General features: G+C 40.1%; 1 protein-coding gene and 1 long non-coding RNA gene across 2 annotated transcripts; both read right to left on the reverse strand.

Moving 5' to 3' along the window:
* Positions 1 to 5,212: 5,212 nt before the first annotated feature.
* On the reverse strand, positions 5,213 to 8,179 carry LOC116961093. Its single transcript, XR_004406767.2, has 2 exons — positions 6,936 to 8,179; positions 5,213 to 5,489 (listed from the first exon to the last, which is right to left on the reverse strand). It is a non-coding gene; the product is annotated as an uncharacterized LOC116961093 (long non-coding RNA).
* Positions 8,180 to 9,301: 1,122 nt separating this feature from the next.
* Positions 9,302 to 15,240, reverse strand: HSBP1 (heat shock factor binding protein 1). The gene is made up of 4 exons (XM_032990649.2): positions 15,124 to 15,240; positions 14,541 to 14,607; positions 14,233 to 14,352; positions 9,302 to 12,735 (listed from the first exon to the last, which is right to left on the reverse strand). The coding sequence occupies exons 1-3, from the start codon at positions 15,166 to 15,168 to the stop codon at positions 14,234 to 14,236; spliced, it is 231 nt and encodes a 76-aa protein (XP_032846540.1). The 5' UTR covers positions 15,169 to 15,240; the 3' UTR covers positions 9,302 to 12,735; position 14,233.
* Positions 15,241 to 19,621: the final 4,381 nt, after the last annotated feature.

Genomic DNA, 19,621 nt, shown 5'->3' on the forward strand with positions numbered 1-19,621 from the left:
TTGAAAAGCACCCTGGATCCTGCCATCTGTTAAGGCCTATCAGTGCCACTTACTGCCACAGTAGCTGAGCATCTAATGACTAAAAGGAGTAAGGATCTCAGCTGTACTTCTCATCCAGAACCTGATTCTTCCTTTAACACTGTGCTGAGGCATGGCTTCATTACAGAGGGTAGAGTGCCATCTACTGAATCAGGCTGACAATGTGGGTTTTGTACCTTCCTCAAAAATGTGAAACGATCTTCTACATTTATTGATTTATCCTAGTGCTCTCTGCTGACTATTCATTTAAGGTAGCACTTTCCACTCCTTCAGTTTGGTCTGAGTCCTCCTATAAGTTCTGTCTAGAGCTGAATACACTAACAATAAATAATGGACAATAATTTAGCGTCAGTAGTACAGAATAGTCACAGAAGCAATTTTTGAAATCACATTATTCTGACCACTTTTCTGTATGGTTTTGTGTCATTTTGAAGACTATTTGACAGGTTTCATAGAAAATGTCTGATCTTTATCCAAATCACATATATTTCCATCAGCTTCTAGGCTCTTTTGCAGCTGTACAGCTCTTGAACTCTTAGCTGTTTATGAACAATTATTGTATGTGTCACTTACTCAAAAGCTTCCCAGTTATAATGACAAACATACTCAGAACATGACTGTTCTGAGAAAGGGAGTATGGGATCTACTTGGTGGGCCAGAATCATACAGTAAATGGCGATTGATTCTTAACTCAAACAAACATTGAGGTTTTCTGTAGCTAATGAATTAAATATTACTGTCCTGGGTGTCTTTAAGGGCTATACACACCTGTCATCTAAAGGGGAAAATGGATGAGATTTGCTGTTTTCATGTAACCTGGGAGGTTTGCTATCCCAGGAGCTCTAGGTTTGACAGTTGTAAATGCTTTAGCACTGTTTCCCTCCTTCCCTTCAGGCAATAAATCTGTTCCTGCTCTTTGGAACAGGAAAAATCAAGGGATTGTTCTTGTTGTCATCATGAGGCTCTGACTCCAGTGTAACAACTACAGAATTGTAGGTTGTTGATCTGTCTTGCTAAAGGCTGTGGAGATGAGGGAGCTTGGCTCTGAACCTTACCAAAATTCAGGGGCTAGGTTAGGTCTGGCCTTTGTGTTTGCTCACTGATGTGATCTCTTCAGAATCTAATCAGTTCCAACAACAATACCTGAAAAGTGGTAAAATCCGAGCAATGGGTAAGTTGAAGATGTATGTATTTTCTATGCAAGCCAGTTTACCTGAACTCTCAAAAACCCACACTGTTTTCACACTGAAGCAAAACTTCAGCTGTAATAAGCTCCTGTAATAGAAATGTAGCACCAGTCCAAAGGTGTCCGCTCAGAAAAAAAACGTATTTCTGATACTGTCCCTATAGAAATATTTCCTCTGTTAGCTACATCTTTTGCTACCCAGTTGACCATTCAGTTCTGTGCACTAGAGAACAGTGGGAATCTGATCAGTTAACATTACCATAAGACTAGATTTAACAAACAGTCATTATAACAAGTAAGATGGGCTGATGTTTAAATAGCAATAGATATTTGGGTGAAGATTAGAAGATTTTTAGTCATGGATCCAAATTCCTTAGTTAAATAAAAATTCTAGTGACATTTGTGCAATAATTCCAATGAATTATACGGTGTGTATTTAGTTTGTGATAAAGCTTAAACTGTAGGATCTCCTCCTTGGTAAAAGAGCCTTGTTTAACATAAAAAAGTTGACCTGCCTGACCTCTTCTCACTTTTTCTAGTCTTCTACCTTGGCATGCATAATCCAAAGCCCAAAGATTTACAGGCTGAGCATCATCCTTGAGGCTGATCCAAGAGGATGGTCAAGTAGGAGTGCTCCAGAATCAGAACACCTCACTGAAATTTCTATCACTGAGCATCTATAAGAACAGTTAAACTACATCTGTCAGACTTCATAGCATAGTTAGGCTTTGGAGCAGACTGAGAGATAGCTGACTTCTCAAGGTACTTCCTCAGTTTTTCTATTATTCTAAAGACAGAATCATAGAAAACAGAGCCAGAAAAACCTTGATATGGTGCAATTGTGGTTAGCAGTTCCAATTTCCCATTTAACAGAAACAGACAGTTTTCAAGTAGACTTGCATTGTGTGGCACACAGCTTTTCCCATCTTTAAAGAAAATTTCCAATAATTGTATATTTATGCTATGCTGTGAGTGTGTTTTCACCCGTCACCTTGGAGTAGGAGATAGTGTTCGCAGTACCCTGAGGTGAAGCATATATCATCTGTGTCCTTTCAGTGAGGGCATGCGCTCGTGACCCTTTCTCGCTCTGAGAGCTGAAACTCCCTGTTTATCTCCAAATAACATTTTTTCTACTCAGACTCAGTTAATACTTGCTAACCTTAGTGTAAACATTTTTTCATAGATAAATTCCCTCAGGAAAACTTTCTGCTTGATTTTTGTGGAGTTACTTAGCTGTAATCATGCAGAATTCTCTGGGTTTCAAGCCGTGTGCCTCCTGCAGAGGTGTTCTGCCTGCTAATGATAGGCACTCAAGCTGTTCATTTTGTTTAGGCAAGGTCATTTGAAGGACAACTCTCTACTTTTGCCACTCCCCCCCATCTCATACAAGAGAAACGGCAGAACTTTTGCAAAGTGTCTCAGTCCCTTTGCTTAGTAAAACTTCCTTGGAAAATATATGGGTGTTGCTATAAAGAATGAGCCATTTGTTTCTGTGGTTTTTAAGAGGTTGCTATAGGGAGATATTTCCATCCTTTTTTGAGACAAGATGTAAAACAGTAAGAAAAAGACTAACTGATACCAGAAATGAAAGCTTTCTGTCCTCAGAATGAAGTTTCATTACACAAACACCAGGCAGATCTTTAAAAGTGAATTTGGACTATGCAGGGAAAATAATTGTTCACTTAGTCCTAGGCAAAGCTGTCTTTTACAAATTATCTGCTTCTCTTTATAGGAATCAAACTTATTTAGCAGGGGTTTTGAGACAGCCCTGTTGCAGACATAGAAAAGGTTGCTACATTCTTTGTTGTGCCACTGTGAAGCATTGCACCACACTTCTGCCTTCTCCAAGGCAGGCACCAGCCTTGTAAATCCCAGCTCCAGTGCAAGTCCCTCTGCTACCTGAAATGGCAACTGCCCTGTGGGTAACTGGCACTGAATCATTTCTGCACATTCATTTGAAGGGGCAGAGACTCGCATCTATGCCAGATGGGTTTTGAGACACAGATACATGTGCTCCACTCTGCGCCCATCTCCCTGTGCCTTGCAATCATCCCTCCTTTCTTGGAGGAATTGGGGGAGGATGTGAACAGTTACCCCCCTGTGCCTTCTGCAAAGTGTGCAAGTACATGTTCCATCCTTCTGCTAGACAAGTAGTTTGAGATGCTAGTGAATGCATATTCCAATAGCCGGCTATACTTATACACAGTGTGTCTTGAGCATGAAAAGGTAATGAATCACTTTACCGGCTGTATGCATGTGATTAATAAAGCATTAATAATACAAGGAATGGTAGCCCGTGTGTTAACGTTGCCTGCTGGCTAAATTCCCATAAATAAGCTTCTTCTCAAATTTCACTCATTTCTATGCTTGTGCTCGGAATACAACATCATTTGTCCTGCAACAGTGATTCTGTCTCCTTGTTTATATAGTGTGTTTTTTCCTCTAGTAGTGAATGAATGGAATTCGGGGCTGTGCTAGAGGCTTCAAAACATGTGGTGTACTTCAGTGATCCAAACCCCCCAATATCTTCTCATTTCAGGGCTGAACACAGTGAAACAAAGTCAGCACAAAGAATAGAGGAAAGTTTCCAGAAACTGGAGGTGCACGTAATGCAAAGAGGAAAATGAGCAAAAAGCCTCTGGGACCTTCAGGCTCGGCTATCTGGATCCTAAGATTTCTGTAGCATGGTATGTGGCGACTGCTTGTTCTCCCTACCTGGAGAGACAGGCTGTTGGGCTGTGGAACAGTTGAGTTTGAAGAGATTTAGTTGATGCCTGATAATTTTAGCATTAATGGTAGGAGTGACTGAACCTATATATTCCCTGTAGAGCTCTACGTTCACCTGTTACCGATGTTAAATAATCATTCTTTCCAGGTATAAAACATGGGGTTCCAGTGGGGAAAATCTGCAGGAAAAGCCACTGAGGTGAGTACATTTGGGTATTAAACATGGCTGAGGGAGATTTCTAATTCTAATCATGACTTTTCCTGAAGTATTTGTTCTGCCCTATCAGCTAATACAGCAATGGTGCATGCATTAACATCCTGAAATTGAAATAGAGATCAAGGGTATAGGGTATAAATTGGTTTTAGAGCATAACATTAAATAATCAAACCATGCTGGAGCAGTGCCTGTGACAAAATTACTTACATTTTTGGTGCTGCTTTTTAAATGTGATTATGCATTTTAATTGTTTAACTTCAGTCTACGGAGTAGTTTCAAAGATGTTTTAAAATAACTTGTGGCATGAAAAGCCTCCTGATTTTTAAATACGCCTCAGGTTCAATAAATTTGTTTTTAATTTTGTGTGATGTGTGAAATAGTGATTTTGTTCAGTGTGCTTTGGGGGGCGGAGCAGGATTTCCTTAAACCACGCTGGATCAATGAGGCTACAAATATGTAAACACGGTAGAAATTTCCATTTTGTTTGTTGTCTTGTATCATTGGAAGAACACAGAGTTCCTATAAATTTCGCAGTGTTTGGAAGAACAGGACACTTCTGCCTTAGAATGAACAGCACTGGGACATGAAGGGCCTTCAAATAGAGACGCAAAGGTGACTGGTTTGTCTTGCTCCACTCCTTCAGCCATTCATCTCACACTTATCCCCATGAAGCAGAACTCTATCTCCAGTTCCAGGTGGCCCAACCAAATGCAGGTCCAATTACAAAACTCAGTAAATGTGCTCCAGCAGTGTCCATATCCCCTCCCATGAACATGAGGCAGGAGCGCGTTAATCTAGAAACCCTTCTCACAAGCTCAGTAATGTGTGAAAACTGAGATTTAAATCTGCACTTTATTTGGATTTGCTCCTCACTATTCAGAGAGCAGAAAATCGTAATTTATAGTGCCAATTGTCAGTATTTACAACCAAATCCTTGCTTTAAACACTGGAAAGATGATACAAAAAAAAAAAAAAAAAAGGCAGATGGTGTTATCCTGCTAACTATTGTTTACTGTTGCCTGTTGTTTTAGAAATGCTCAAAATGGAATTTAAATAAGAGCTTTATTGTGCAAGTGACAGACCTTTCCTTCAAGGGCTTCAATTTTCTACATTTCTTGCTAATGAGTGGCACTAATAATCTAACTTGTCAATCACCTTGAATCCCAAAGAGTGTCTTCAGTGGGGATGTAGCAGGGAAGGCCTTGATCATGCCTGGAATCTCTGTGAAGCAATTAAATCTTCATGGTCATATTCACTTCCAGAGTTGCTCAGTAGTAAAGTCTTAAATTGGTGTCTTGATTTTTATTTAAAAGCTCTGACCTGAGAGAAAAACAATCATAATGTGAAGACTTTGTATAAAAATAAAATTAAGAACATTTAAAATCAGATTATCATCTGATTTTACATATAACCCCGATCATCTCCTCCACTGCCACCTGCAACACTCAAAGAATTGAAGAGCTCTTGTTTATGAATTCTGCACTGGTTCTGAATATATTTTTTATCAAAATCTTCAGTTAAAAAGGTGAGAATTGAGGCTACTCAGGAAGAAGAGCACAATCCCATACCTTCTCATATGACAGGGTAACACTAATAATTTGGAAAAAGGACTTGAAAAGAATTTCCAGAGCATTGAATCCTGTTCAAGGATCTACAGTTAATTGTCTTTCAAGATGCACCCAGTTCTCAGTTGCATGGTACACTTGTCAAATTTATTAAAATGACACAACTATTTGTAACCCTCTGATAAGAACCTGATTAAATTTTTTGCCTGACTTGTTGGAGATCCCAATGATGTCCCTTCTAATAAACGTTGATTGCATTTGTCATTAATTCTAACATTTACAGTCACATTAATTTTTTAAGAAGATTTGGTCTGATTTATAATATGTCTTGTGTGTCAATAGGAGGGGGTCGGGTTTGTTTTTTCCCCCACTTATATCACATTAACATTCATTAATAATCACTCTTTCAGTTGTTGGAACTAGTTTTGTGGTTTTTGTTTTGTTTTTTTTTTTTTAATTATAACTGAGTCCTGTACTTATATTTCTCAGCACGAAGTTAGGCAAGGGAGCGCTCAGGCTGTTTTATCTTTGCTGACCAGTCATTTGCATTAAAAATTTACTGCTCTGTACAGCCAGGAGGAAATTTACATACTTTTTCCTATAAGATCTAGTGATGAGCCCTGAAGGGTTTTCTTTCTGGTACTTCAGGAGTGAACAAAAGCCTTGCAGAATCCATGTTTGCAATGGTCAATGACATTTGCACTTTTGGGCCTTAGGTATTTAATTATTGCAGTGCTCTGATTTTTTTTCTTATTGCCTTCAAGCTCTGAAGAATACCTTTTAGAGTGAGCATGTTTTGAAGTGAGGATTTGGCTGAGGTTCAGCCTCCTACAGTCTAACTGAATTGGGCACCTGTTGTAGGATACAAAACTTCTGTTTTATAGCAGTTGGCAAACTAAATGAATTGTTTTTCTGATGAGCAGCCTCTTGGGAAGCTAATGAATGCTTCTTCGTTATTGCCCCTGGGATGTGTCATATGTCAGAGCTCAGACCATGCTGGACACTTAATCACACACAGTCTCCACACATGGGGTCTTAAATGCCTAGAAACTAGCAGCCAGCCTCATGTCTCTTTTTTCTCTGTGTTATCAGTTGCTTTAATTTTCCCAAACTACACAATATCTGTTGTGGATATCCTTAGCCTCCTGACTTGTCAAATTGCATGTGAAAATATACAAACAAACAAAAACTTCCTGGAAACCTTCCTCTGTTGCTCCTAAGGAACTGATATTTCTACGCCAGTGGATAGAGAACAGCTGAACACAGTGATTTCTTCCAGTGTGGCTGTGCAGGTTAAAATGCAAAAAGCTTCCCTGAGGTGCTTTAAAGAGACAGCGATCTGGTCTTCAAAACCAAACACATCTGCAACAGAAATAAGTGAAATATTTATTAGAGCTGTGTGGGAATCGGAAAATTTTATCCATTGGGAAATTCATATCCTTAGAGAAAAAGATATTGGACCGAGGAGGAATGTTATAAGTAAAAACTAAGGTGCCCTGCAGGTGAATTACTTTGAGCCCAAGGAACTGGAAATGTCAGCTGGCAGAATATCAGGCAAGTCTTTGTCAGTAATCCACCTGCCTGAGCTGATTATATTCCTGTGTGCCCATGAGATGGCATTGGGACAAACATTTATCCACTTGACACCTACATGAAACTGAATGCTATGCTGCATCAAAATCTGAGATACCTTTGGCTGAAGACAGGCTATGCAGCATGTGTTTTTTTCTGATCTAAACTCTTAAGGGAATTCAGATGTGAAAGAGTAGATCCTTATTTTGCAAGTACACCAGCCTGCCTGCCTGTTTTGGGAGACAGGCAAGTGTCACCTAGTCTGTCTCAAGTGTTTTTTTCCAGTCACTTAAGAAAGATTTAAATTTAAGGCCTGGCTCATCTATGAAGCCTTAAGTAATTTTTCTCATCTTTTTTGCCTCCACTTTTTTGCCTCCACTTCTCAGGTAGCCCTCTGTTTTCTCTATTTTCCCCTTAAGAGGATGGATTATATTGCTCTGTTTTCCCCATACCTGTATGGGGCCTCGCTCAAAAGGGACACGGGTCTTCCATCCAGAGAACACCTGTGAATCTGAGACTTGAGAACCACTTAACTCCACCACTTCTCCAGTTTCTATTTTGAACAGGATTTAATCTTTTGAGCAAGGATTGTATATTCTACAGCTTTGTAAACTGAAGGAATTTTTACGTGTGTATCTAACTAAAAGACCTTCATAAATAAAAATGCCAGGTCTGTAGCAAAATGACATAAAAGAACACTTTCTATTAATAATGTGCATTTTTCAGAGAGACAACTCCTGTTTAACCTTTATCTCAGAGTGCTTATAAGAAGTAAAGTGTCTATTCCCATGCTTTATTTTCCTAATGACCTAATTTCAGTAACTCTACGTTGGAGTCAGAAAAAAAGTATCATAGTGAGCATCAGGTGTTTTCAAAACACAGTGAGACTTAAAGCTCAGGAAGGGATCTGTGTATTCTATTAATTTTCTTAATTGTAAACAAAGCCTCAGTGTCTTGTGTAATAACCACATTTCAAAACAGCATGTGGCTCATTAAAGTCCTAACATCTGAACTTGTACATTAAAAGTAACCAAATAATTAATCTGAGTAGTGTTCCTTCTATTAGTAAGAGTGTGCCCACTAGAAGGCACCATCTGCTAGAAAGTTATAATCTTGAGCAAAAATGAAGAGCTTCATTAAATAATTCCATGTGAATACCTCCAGAAAAACTGCAGTCTCAGGTGTAATTTTAGAGATGATGGACAGCAATTCTGGACTTGGTTACAGGTGTTTCACAGCAAAACCATACCAAATCAAAAATATTTTCTTTTTGAAGGCACAGTGTCAAATATATTTACAACACAAAGGAACAAATTTCATGTGCTTTCAAGTTTGGAGGAAGAACCACTGAGTGACTTCAGCACTCCCCGAGGGTTTGGAAGACAGGCAGCTTAGCTCTCTTACTGATTTCCATAGTAATCTCAGGCAAACCAGTTCCCCGTGCCTCATTCATCTAAGGAAAGGAACCAACGGTACTTTATTGGGAGTGTTGAGATGAATCGAGAGGCCACATAACAGGAATTTGCACAAATATTCCCCGTCTCCCCTGCCAACAATAGATTGTGAGAATTGCAAGATGAAGTCCACGTAATCTCTGACAAGCTCCGTCCCAAGGCAGGCAGCAGTGCGGGCACTGGGACTTGCCAGGCACCTGGGAGACCTGGGTTGGGTTCAGGGAAAGGGAGGCTTCAAAATTACATCTTGCAGACAGCGAGTGTCAGTGTTTAGTCTCTCTCTGGCCTATAACCAGCTTCATTTAGTGCATGGACCAGATGGTATCAGTTGAAGAGCTATATGTGTGCAGTCTTATTTACCAGACATTGTCTTTAGGGCAGAGATTAAATGAAAAATCCTCTTAAGGATAACATAATTCTAGACCACTTACTTATCAATGGGTCTACGTGTTTCAAAACATGGACTTATTATAACACTATTCCTCCGTACCAAGAATCATTCCTGCTAAATATAGGAATTAAGACACCAGAAGAGACAAGACAGGCGTTTCAAATTTATTTCTGTTGCCCAGTGTAAAATACATAGGCCACACAGCTTCTGAGATCTTCAGCCAGCTTATTTCTGGGATCTCAGGTCTTAAGTCTAACATTCAGAAAACAATACTGCTATTAATGATTGGCTACGAAAACTGTGGCTGAAGACTTGCATGGTATCACTCATAATTCCTGTCCTAGGAAAAAACTAATTCTATTTGCTGTTCCTCATGAAGATCTTTTATGAAAGGACATCTGTACTTAGTAGTTACCTGGAGGCAGTTTGGAAACAATGGCTTTCTCCTCAGTAACAGCTGAAATTGAGCTCTGACGAGTCAAAGAGAAGCAGGGGTTGAAGAGAGTGGTGGTGAGAGCAGAGACAACAGAGAGCTTGAGGAATTTAGCAGAGGGGGTTGTCTTCTCCAACCTTAGTTCTTCTCCCTTTTCCCCATACATGCAGGACCCGCAGACTCTCTAGTTGTTCTGTGCAATTCCATAACTCATAACCACTTACGAAAAGTAGCTTTGCTATCCCCTTCCTTGCTGCTTGGGCTAGGATGGGAAAGAATACAGGAAGCAGCAAGTTCAAGAGAGCTCATCTTCCACCTATCTCACACCCTCCTAGATGGCACCTATTGTGCCAGAAACCCTTTTCCCTCTTGCAGGTAGGCAGGAGGCAGACCTGAGCAGACACGCATGCTCACTCACACAAGCAGAACAGACAATTCTGCTGCCCTATCATGCGTCTGCTGTGCCTATGCATTACAGCAGGTCTGCTCAAATTTACACCAGCTTTGAACTGGTGCAAACTGGAAAATGCAGCATCCACCACACCTGCTTATACAAGGAAATCAGAGTAGGGCGCCTTTAATCTGTAACCGTTTGTGAAAATAAACTGTAGGAGGTAAATATCTCAATGATAAAATCCAAGAGTGTGTTACCATGATGACAGGTAGCAGAAAATTTCTCTTAAAGTAGAAAGTCCTTATCTAGACTTTAGCACAGAGATATGTAACTAAAAAGTACAAGCTGCTGTCTCAAACAACAGTCCTGAACAGAACACAGCACATAGTTTGATTTAAATGAATATATGGAACAGCTTTCTTCATATTCTAATAACAGACGGTCCCTATTCATGAGCTTGATCCTTTTCTTTGCAAGTGAGGCAGCCCAGTGGAAGGGACAAATATTTGTCAGGTAAGATGTGAACCAGCATATTCAGGGGGAAAAAAAAAACCAAACCACTATTATTTTTGTAAAGTGTTATCAAATCCATATAAAGAACACTTAAGAACAGTCATCTTCTGGTTTGATTTGTCTATTAAACTAACTGCACTTCAGGAAAATGTGGCCAAAAGGGATTGTACTTTGGCTTGCATATGCTGCTTATACACAGAAGCTCTATCATTGGTTCAGAGTAAGAATAAAACACGTTTCTCAAAAATATGCAGTCTTTAAACAGCTAAAAGTCATACCTTCCTGTCTAAAAGGCTTGTTTTGAATTTGCTACTTTTCAAAATCAGTTAAGTGTTAAATTTGTGAGAGAAAACTATCCCTACTGAAAAGAGATTAGAAACTTTCCAATGACTTGAAGAATCCAACTACTTCTTAAAGCTGAAATAATTTTCCAACAAATTATTCTGACACAATAAGCTTCAGGAAAGCAGGCCTACTACTGCTGCATATAGGACAGTGCAAGAAAAATCAAGAATGACCATTTCTCCCACAGGAGGCCAGGTGAGAATTTATAATTGTATAAACTTCATACAAAATGATCCTCCACTTTAATATACCTTCCTATGAATTCGGTCTATGTTGTAATCACCCAGTAAAATCCAGATTTGACAGGGCACAAATCACGCTCACCCTTTTAATGTACAGAACACACCTATATTCTAGACTATATTCTATAAGCAGCGGCTGTGCTAAAGCGGTTCTATAACTTATAACTAAATACAATTTCACATATAAGGATATACTTATGCTAGATTTTGCTTTAATATATATGACCTAACTATTTCTTGCCACATAATAGTTTATTAGGTTTTTAAATAACGTTACAAAGAACCTAAGGCTGGTATTACAAGGTATATTGAGACACTTCCTATGTCCACGAAATTCCCCTATTATTAGGAGCTTTCATTACAATTTCCCCTCGGTTTTGAAAAATGACCTGTCACATTGCCTTTATAATACACAGACGCTAATGCAGTGGCGTTCAAAGAGCAGTCTTAAGTGCGGTCCACAAATAACGGCTGACTGCCACTAGTGCTTTCTTAAATTCATATCTCCAGCTGGAGGAGCATTGCAATGATTTTCTGCAACATCCGACATTGGTCATTTTTCTTCACAAGTGACATGGTACAGACTCTGCTAAATACACTTTTCAGTGCCAAAATACTCTAATGTAATCCATTAAACTCCAGGCCCATAAAGGTGGATATCATTATAAAAGCAAACACCTTTCTAAACCAAATATTTGAAACAGTTCCAGCTAATTGTTATTCAAAGAGAAACAGGGCTTTGCAATTGTAACTGGATTCTCTCCTTTTTTTACTCGGCGTATCATTGTTTTGTTAGCAAACTGTTTTGTATGAGCCAGTGATGAACTGCAAGACCACATACAGACACTCCTGCAATCCCATCCCTATTCCATCCAGTATCACTATTTTAATTATTGTTTAAAGGTGATGCTAAATGACACAGTCAAAGTAGTTTTACAGTATTAAAAAACTTAAATCCCACAGTGAGATTTTTCATAGTTAATAGTTCCTTGTCTAAATATAACAGATTTGAATGGCAGTGGTTGCTCAACTGCATACAGATATCTCTACTGTTAAATCTATATTTCTGGTTTATGTTCTAAGATCATACAGGTAAGGTAATACCAGGAGTAGGAAATACAATTTTTATGTTCAGTGTCTTTCCAAAAATCACCTTCTTACATTTATGAGAACACAACACATAGTCCTCAACTAATTAAGTGACTGGCACTTAGAGCTAAAATTAATGCTAAGTTTCAATCTTGTGCTTCACTCCACAAAGTTACGTAGGACAAGTTAAGATTTCCATTTGATACAAGTCACTAGATGTTTAGCTATCAAAAATGAAACGTCTAGAAAAAGTGTAAGATCGAGAAAAAAGTGACTTCACAAAAAAATATACCCAGTAGTTGATATCCATAAGATCTGTGTTTTAATAACACAACTAATTGATCCTCATAACAAGAATTCAAAAAGTGAAATTACAGTACACAAATCAAAATATAAACTAACCTATCCCTAACTATACAATATACATTAGGAATGCAAGCTCTGTAACAATATAAAAATGCTTTTACACACAGTAGTTGCAAAAAGCTGTTCTGTAATTCCAAGGATTTGTAGAAAAAAAAAAAAAAAAAAAGAAATCTTCCAGAGTTCATCTTAAGTTATTGGCAACCTGTTGGGGAAAAATAATTAAAAAAAAAAATTACTGAGAAGAATTAAGAGAATCATGCTTATCAGAAATTTTCATTTGTAGGGTTCAGGCTATGGAAACTGGCACTGCAGGCAATGAAGCCTGTAATAATATGTATTTCTGTCAAAGTATCACAAAAAATAGGTGCCTTAAGAAGACATATACATGTTTCAAACACACACGCCTATTGTACAGGCTGCATAATATTCTAGACAAGACCTCAGAATGCCAAGTCTAAGGGAGGCTGAGACACGTCTGTCTTAGCCACCTTAAAAAAAAAAAAACGGGTTAACCTAACATGATACATCTAGTAATTCATTAACCAGTTGCCTTCCATGCATTACAAAAAGCAAGCTCTATCCAAACTGAAATGAAATCTTAGTACTCATGTATTATAACAAAGCACCACCCACACACCTTGTTTCTGCTGTAACAGTTTTGGCACTCTCGCAGTGCCCCATCTTCTGAAACGCCTTCAGCAGTTGTTGTAAATGCCGTGTGTGCTGCTACCTGATCACTCGAATTTATTTACATGCTTTTGTACTGGATTTTGAAAGGCTGCTTGGCAAGTAGATGAAACATCTACTTCTCCAATGTTTTTGTGTCATATAGGGACACGCTATCAACTAATAAAGTATGTAAGAAGAATATATGGTATCATCACATTTATCTTTCAATAAGAAATTTCTTTTTCCAGGAAGCGTTGCCCTAGGATACGCCTTGCCTCGCATCCTAGTGTTGTCTTACACTGTCCAAGTCAGGACCTGCTGCTTTGCAGTGGTACCTGTGAGTCAGGTACTCCCAGCAAGCTCCTAACTTACACTGGAGGAATTACAGCTGATTGACAGCAATTCACTCATTGGCCCCTGTGCACTGCAGCAAGTCAACAGCTTTTAGGAGCTTCGTGGGAGCAGAAATCTACAGGATGCAGAGGAAGATGGAAGAGGAGCACCACTAGCTTGCCAGCTATGGAAACTGGAGCTGATGTTGGCAATGTACATGAGATTAATAGTCCTTTACAGAACACTCGAATAGGATGATAAAAACAAACCCCCCCAAAAAAACCCAAACCAAAACAAAACCAAGAACAACAGCTCTGTTTGTTACTGGTATTTTTTCCCCAACTCTCTTCCTTCCCATGCTGCAAAACCAGTCATTTCAGTTCTCAGAGAACCAGAGGAGGAACACAGCTATTGCACTTCCTCAACACTAACTAGACATGAACAAAATACCTCTCTCCCAACAGTGATCAGGAAAATGTCCTCGGTGAAGAGGCTGGTAGGAGTTTGCTGAGGAGAGCCTCTTAAGACTTATTGTATTATAACATAATATACAATTCTACATATATATATATATAATTACTCTTCGCATGATTTTCAGACTACCTCACAAACCAAATGAAAACTTCCATCTACTTTAAAGTCAGCAATTTCAAGTGACCCAAGGGTTTGTTTCAAGGCAAGCAAGCAACTGTCTCACTTTAACTCTTGTTAGTAGCAGGGGTCTTGTTCTCGCCTTCCAATTCTTCCACTCCTGCCTGTGTCATGAGGTCTGCTATGTTCTTCTCCAGGTCATCTATGCGACAGCTCATGTCATCAAGTTCAGTGGAGTTAAGGTCTATGATTGCAATCTAGAGGTGGTCAGGTTTTTTTGCTTATTTGATTTTTATTACAGCTTTGCCCAAACTCTTCTGGTCCCTTTGTCTTACAAATCCCACTGATAAATATACTTTAAAATACTTATACTGTAGGATATAGCACCCATCTGACTTTAATTTTAAAGGATATTTCTTCCAATTATTTGGTCAGACATGGTTTGAAATTTGTCCTGCATTTGCTGAAGCAATGTCTGCACCTAATAGAAAGGAAAAAAGAGAAGTCTGTTTTGTTTGCATTAGAGAGGTCGTTATGGTATTTAATTTCAGGTAGTGAGGTAAACACGTTTTCATTTATTGGTGAGCTCACCTGCACACAAACTCTGCAGTAGAATTCCGTGTTTTAAGTATCATATATATATATATATGTACACACAGGAGAGCCAAGGCTCGCAGTAAACACTTTTAAGCTCTATCAAACGCCGGCATTCTGCAACCAGGACTGAACCCACAACAGCCACTTCCAGCGTCCCCACGTTACTCACACGACGACACCTTTTTCGGTGTGAGTGGCAGCCTTCCTCCCCACAGCCTTCCTCCTCCCCACAGCCCCGCTCTTCCCCGCACCCCTCCCGCCGCCGCCAACTCCTTCCGCGGCGACACAGCTGGAACCGCGGCCCGCCCGCCGCCGGGCCCCTGCGGGGAAGCCTCTGCCCGCGATTTCTGACAGGGCAGCGGGCCGAGGCGTAAGCCCCCCGAGCGCAGCCGCTGCTCACCACGGCAGTGAGATCCTGCACTGTCTTGGGGTCCGTCTCGGCCATGGTCGCTCGGCTCCCGGCGGCGGGGCGGCGGCGCTTCCGGGCCACGCCTCGCCACTTCCGCCGCCGCCTCTCGCGTGAGGAGGCGGGCCCCGCGGCATCCTGGGAAGCGTAGTCCGCCTCGCCTGAGGGGCCGGCGCGGCGCCGGGTCGTGGGCGGGAAAACTCCACGGAAAGCTGCCCCACCGTTGCCAGCGCTGCCCCACTGGCAGCGGGGATGTGAAAAGAAACACCTTGGCAGCCGCCCCTGCATCCGCTAACTCGGCGTAGGGGGCGAAGTCTCGGATAAACGGGGCACTGGCACAGCGGTGTGTGAGGGGAAGCTGTTAAAACATCTTACCCCCCCCCCCCCCCCACACACACACACACACCCTCAGAGCATTAACCTTAAATGTAATCTTACGCTTAACATAAAAGCTTCCGTTGCACAGCGATTTAATATTTTTGCTCATGCTCTTAAAAAATTAACTTTGCTAGCCGGGGAGATTACTGATGTATTTTTCTAGCATGAGAAACCGCTCTGTGGGAAGAGGCCTTCCCTCTTTTTATCGTTTAATTTAAAAAGGAATGAGCAGTTAAGCCCGGCCAGCAAACATTTGCAGGTAATCTGGCTTCAGAAAGCAGCTCGCTGTAGGAAAGGCAGCATTACGGATTAAATTGGGAATGTTATGTAAATGGATGGATGATTAAAAGGAATATATTATTGTGGCATATTGTCTTCGTGAAAGAAATGTACAAATAACAAAGTTGCATGCAATAGATTAAGTTCATGTCAGCCACAGATTATTGACATAGTCTTTAAAATACTGTAAAGCTTTATAGACTGGATTTTCACAATGGGGATGGACACAGGATAAGCATTTCCTAAGTGTAAAGCTATAGGTTTTTTAGACAAGAACGACTCATTAGTAGTTTTCGTTTGTGAACTGAGTGGATGTTTATGCAGCTTGGTTATGGTGTACTGGGAAAAAGTGTAAACTGAAGTTAACAAGAACAACAAGAACACTGAATGTGAATTTGTAAATGAAAAACGTTTCCCATTAACAGCAGATGATTCTCACGTGTCTGGTTTCCCCCGAAAGCCAATACAATGTGCTGACACACTGCCTTATCCCATAACTAGTAATAAATGTGAGATGCAGGGCATTTGCATTATTAATGTGCTTTCTGGAGCACTGCAGTAGTAAGAAAAAAACTACTTAGTGCCAGTTTGGGGAAATGTTGTTGTCTGTTTAAATGTAGCTCTGGCTTCTCGTTCTGAAAAATACTAAGAAATGAACTCCCATTTATCTGCTTGACGTGTTTACAAAAGGTGGTTGTTTTTACGCCTGCTATTTGAAGCACGTAAACTATCGTTTTGGAAAGGTCGTCATATCTGGTCTCTTGGTGCGCACCAAAGGGCGGATCTCGGCTCCCCCGAGCGCTGGGGTGAGTCTGAGGCCGTGGCATGGCAGTGTCTCTCCAGGGACCGTGCCTTCCCCAGCACGCTTCCGAACGCGTGACCGAGCAAGGTGACGTGGTGCTCACTGGCGTGGGCTCTCCCGTCTGCACCGTGTGTTGCTCGGTCAGGCAGTTGCTGCTTTCTGCAACGAGTCCAGCAGATGCAAACACAACGGGGAGAGACACACGCAGAGCAGGAGAGGTCTGACATGCATGCTTGTGCCTTCTCGCTCCGAGCTGAGGGGGATCTTTACTCTATTATGTGTTCTGGTAAACTAAACGGTCGTGTCCCGTTATCTTCGTAGAATTTGCTGGTTTGGGTAGTGCAGAAAAGGGGGGGGGGCTCTCAGGAAGCTGCTTGACATGTCAAGTTATTGGAGGCCATTTCTGTCTCTTCTGGCCACCCAACCAGAGTGTCAAGGCTATGCAGCCTGTAGCTAGATGCCTACCAGGAGAAAAAATATGGTCCAAAGCCCTCTCCCTGCAGTAGTCCTCCAGGAGTTTCAGCAGATGACAATGCACGTGCCTCTATTGGTTCTGCATTATTTAACAAGAAAAAATCATGGGTTGGCCCAATTCTCCAGCTTTTTTCTTGTAGATGGTTTTGTTGCAGCTTGACTTTGAGAATGAGACGTTACTGATTTGACTTGACCACTCTGTGACAATGTTGTTTTGGCAAGTTTAGACAAGATGCTTTGTAGATTCAGCTGGTGCCTCTTCTTAGCACAAACATCCCAACCCCATGTTCCGTTTTAGGGTATGGACAAGCCCTAGATGGCTTTGACTTAAAATGTGTGTCCACTAAACTGCTATAACAGTCCTTGTTCTTCAGGGAGTCAGATCTGATTAACAAAATGATTCCTCAGGCCGTTAAGGTTTTTAATAGGTACCAAATGGCTGCACACTTGTTCTCATAACTTTAGGAATTTTTTTTTCATATCAGTATAAAACATTTTCATTATTCATTTTCTTCCTAGCATGGCATAGTTAAACAATGACTGACTGAAAATTTGCAGGGTTCTGTCTCCTTTTTGAGACTGGACTGAAAGAAAATGCTATGCGAGGAGGACTGGAAGGATTAATGATCCTTTCACAGTAATGTTCAGAGATTACTAAAATGTATGGAGCTGTAGAAGGCTGAATTCTCTTGCTAGCTTTTTACTGACAAAGTCTTAATTTAAAGTATACAAAGAAGGAGGACCTTTAAAATTTATGAAGAGCCTCTGGTTTTCCTTAAAAACAAGGGAAATTTACAAAGATAAATTTAAAAGCAGACAGTGAAACGCCTTTAAATTGCAGGGGTATGTGATTCCAGTGCAGAATGATTGGGCCTTATATAGCAGTAAGTCATGGTCAGGCTTTGTAGAGAAGCAGCCACATTTTCAGTTTTGCAGAGAACTCAAAATGAACTTCAGCTTTGTGGGAACATGACAGATTTCTGATGTCTTTTGGTCTGATTCGGTTCCTGTTTCCTCTGGTGATGTAAGATTACAGCTCAACAAGTTGAAAAAAGGCTATTAATTTAACAGCTTATTTTTTGTGCCAGTTAATGTCAAAATCACCTTAAGTAGTTAATGCTGCAGAATTAATTGTATATGTGTTGTTAGGTCTTTCCAGTAATCACAACACAGGGGTTGGGAGACATCTAATTAAATGTAAGTTTAAAAAGGTAGGATAAAATTTCCCAAAGGCAGTTTTTGCAAAGACAGTTTATTTTTTGCAAAAGGTCCTGTTTTTACTGAAACCACTGTTGTTGATTCTGTAATGACCGGAAAGAGTTGTGATCCTATATTTACAGCTTTTTAAAATAACAGCTCTTCCAGAGGACCGGGTAGAATTCTGGTGCATTAGCTCAGTGGTAACAGGTTAGAAAAGATGATGTTACTGTGTCTGTGTATTTTGTGAGGCAATAGACAGCAACCATACTTTAATTGCTTTGACTATTAGATCTTATTTGAGCTCCCCGATGACTTTCAGATAATTGTGATAGTTCTGAGTATTATTTATACAATAATTTTGCACTCAAACTGTTGCAACTGTTCTTGCCTGCTCCCTCATTTGAGTGTGCTGGATTTATGGATCTGAAGATACTCAGCACATAAAATCACAGATACAATTTTTTTATTCAAGCCAAAGACTTACAGTGAAATCTCGAGAATGAAATTTTAATATTTCACTTGCAACCGGAGTTGCTCATGGCAGAAATTATTGAGAAAATATAAAAATACAACAAATAGAACTCATTTATTACATCTAGAGGAATAACACTCCTCAGAGACTGTCAAATATACATGAGGTCAGAACATATTAAACAAAGAACTGTGCTTAGAAAACAACTGTCAAGGGAAAAGTAAATGTTCAGTATCATGACTTGTGAATATTTAACTGGATAAAGCACAAATTATGGAAACAGCAAAACCAGGTTCAGAATAAATGTGAAAGTGATTTGTGTTAAAACAGAAACGATTCACTGTGCTTTTCCAATTTTTTAGATTATTCTTCAGCAACTAAACCAAATAGCTTTTGTATGAATAGTTCTCACATGAAGTTAACTCCTGTTACAAAATGAAATCATTTTTGCAGTATTTATTCCCCTCTGGTAATGTATCCTATATTTTGCATTTTCAGTCTTTGATTAGCTTGCTGTTACCTGCCATCAGAACTGATCAAGTATTTCCCTCGGCACTTCAGATCTTTTGGGCCACATGAAGGAGGGGAAAGACAAGCAGGGATTCGTTAGGAGTAGACAGATTCCATTTTAGGAAGTCGGATGAGAGGAAGGTAAGAGATGGAGATATGAGGGATATTATCATATTTCATACATTTCATACATTTCCACTGTCTCACTCCTCTCTCACTTCATTCTTGTACACAGACACTTCAGAATGTTGCTTCCTTCATGTGGCTACTAACTAAACCCTCTGTGACCGAGAGAAAAGCTTTTGTAATCTCTATTTTCCCAAAGGGAAAAGCCTACTGATGGTCAATGATCACAAGGCCAAAAGCTGTTTCCAAAA

This window comes from Tyto alba, unplaced genomic scaffold (assembly GCF_018691265.1).
Source record: "Tyto alba isolate M040663 unplaced genomic scaffold, T.alba_DEE_v4.0 Super-Scaffold_26, whole genome shotgun sequence".
NCBI lineage: Eukaryota > Metazoa > Chordata > Aves > Strigiformes > Tytonidae > Tyto > Tyto alba.

Bases quoted from the DNA above. Each gene is read 5' to 3' on its own strand.
- HSBP1 (XM_032990649.2), bottom strand. From the start codon at position 15,168: ATGGCCGAGACGGACCCCAAGACAGTGCAGGATCTCACTGCCGTG. The intron at 14,608-15,123 runs GTGAGCAGCGGC...CCTTTCTATTAG, and splicing joins TGCAGGATCTCACTGCCGTG to GTGCAGACATTGCTTCAGCA. The intron at 14,353-14,540 runs ATATCCTTTAAA...ACTCCACTGAAC, and splicing joins TGACCAAATAATTGGAAGAA to TTGATGACATGAGCTGTCGC.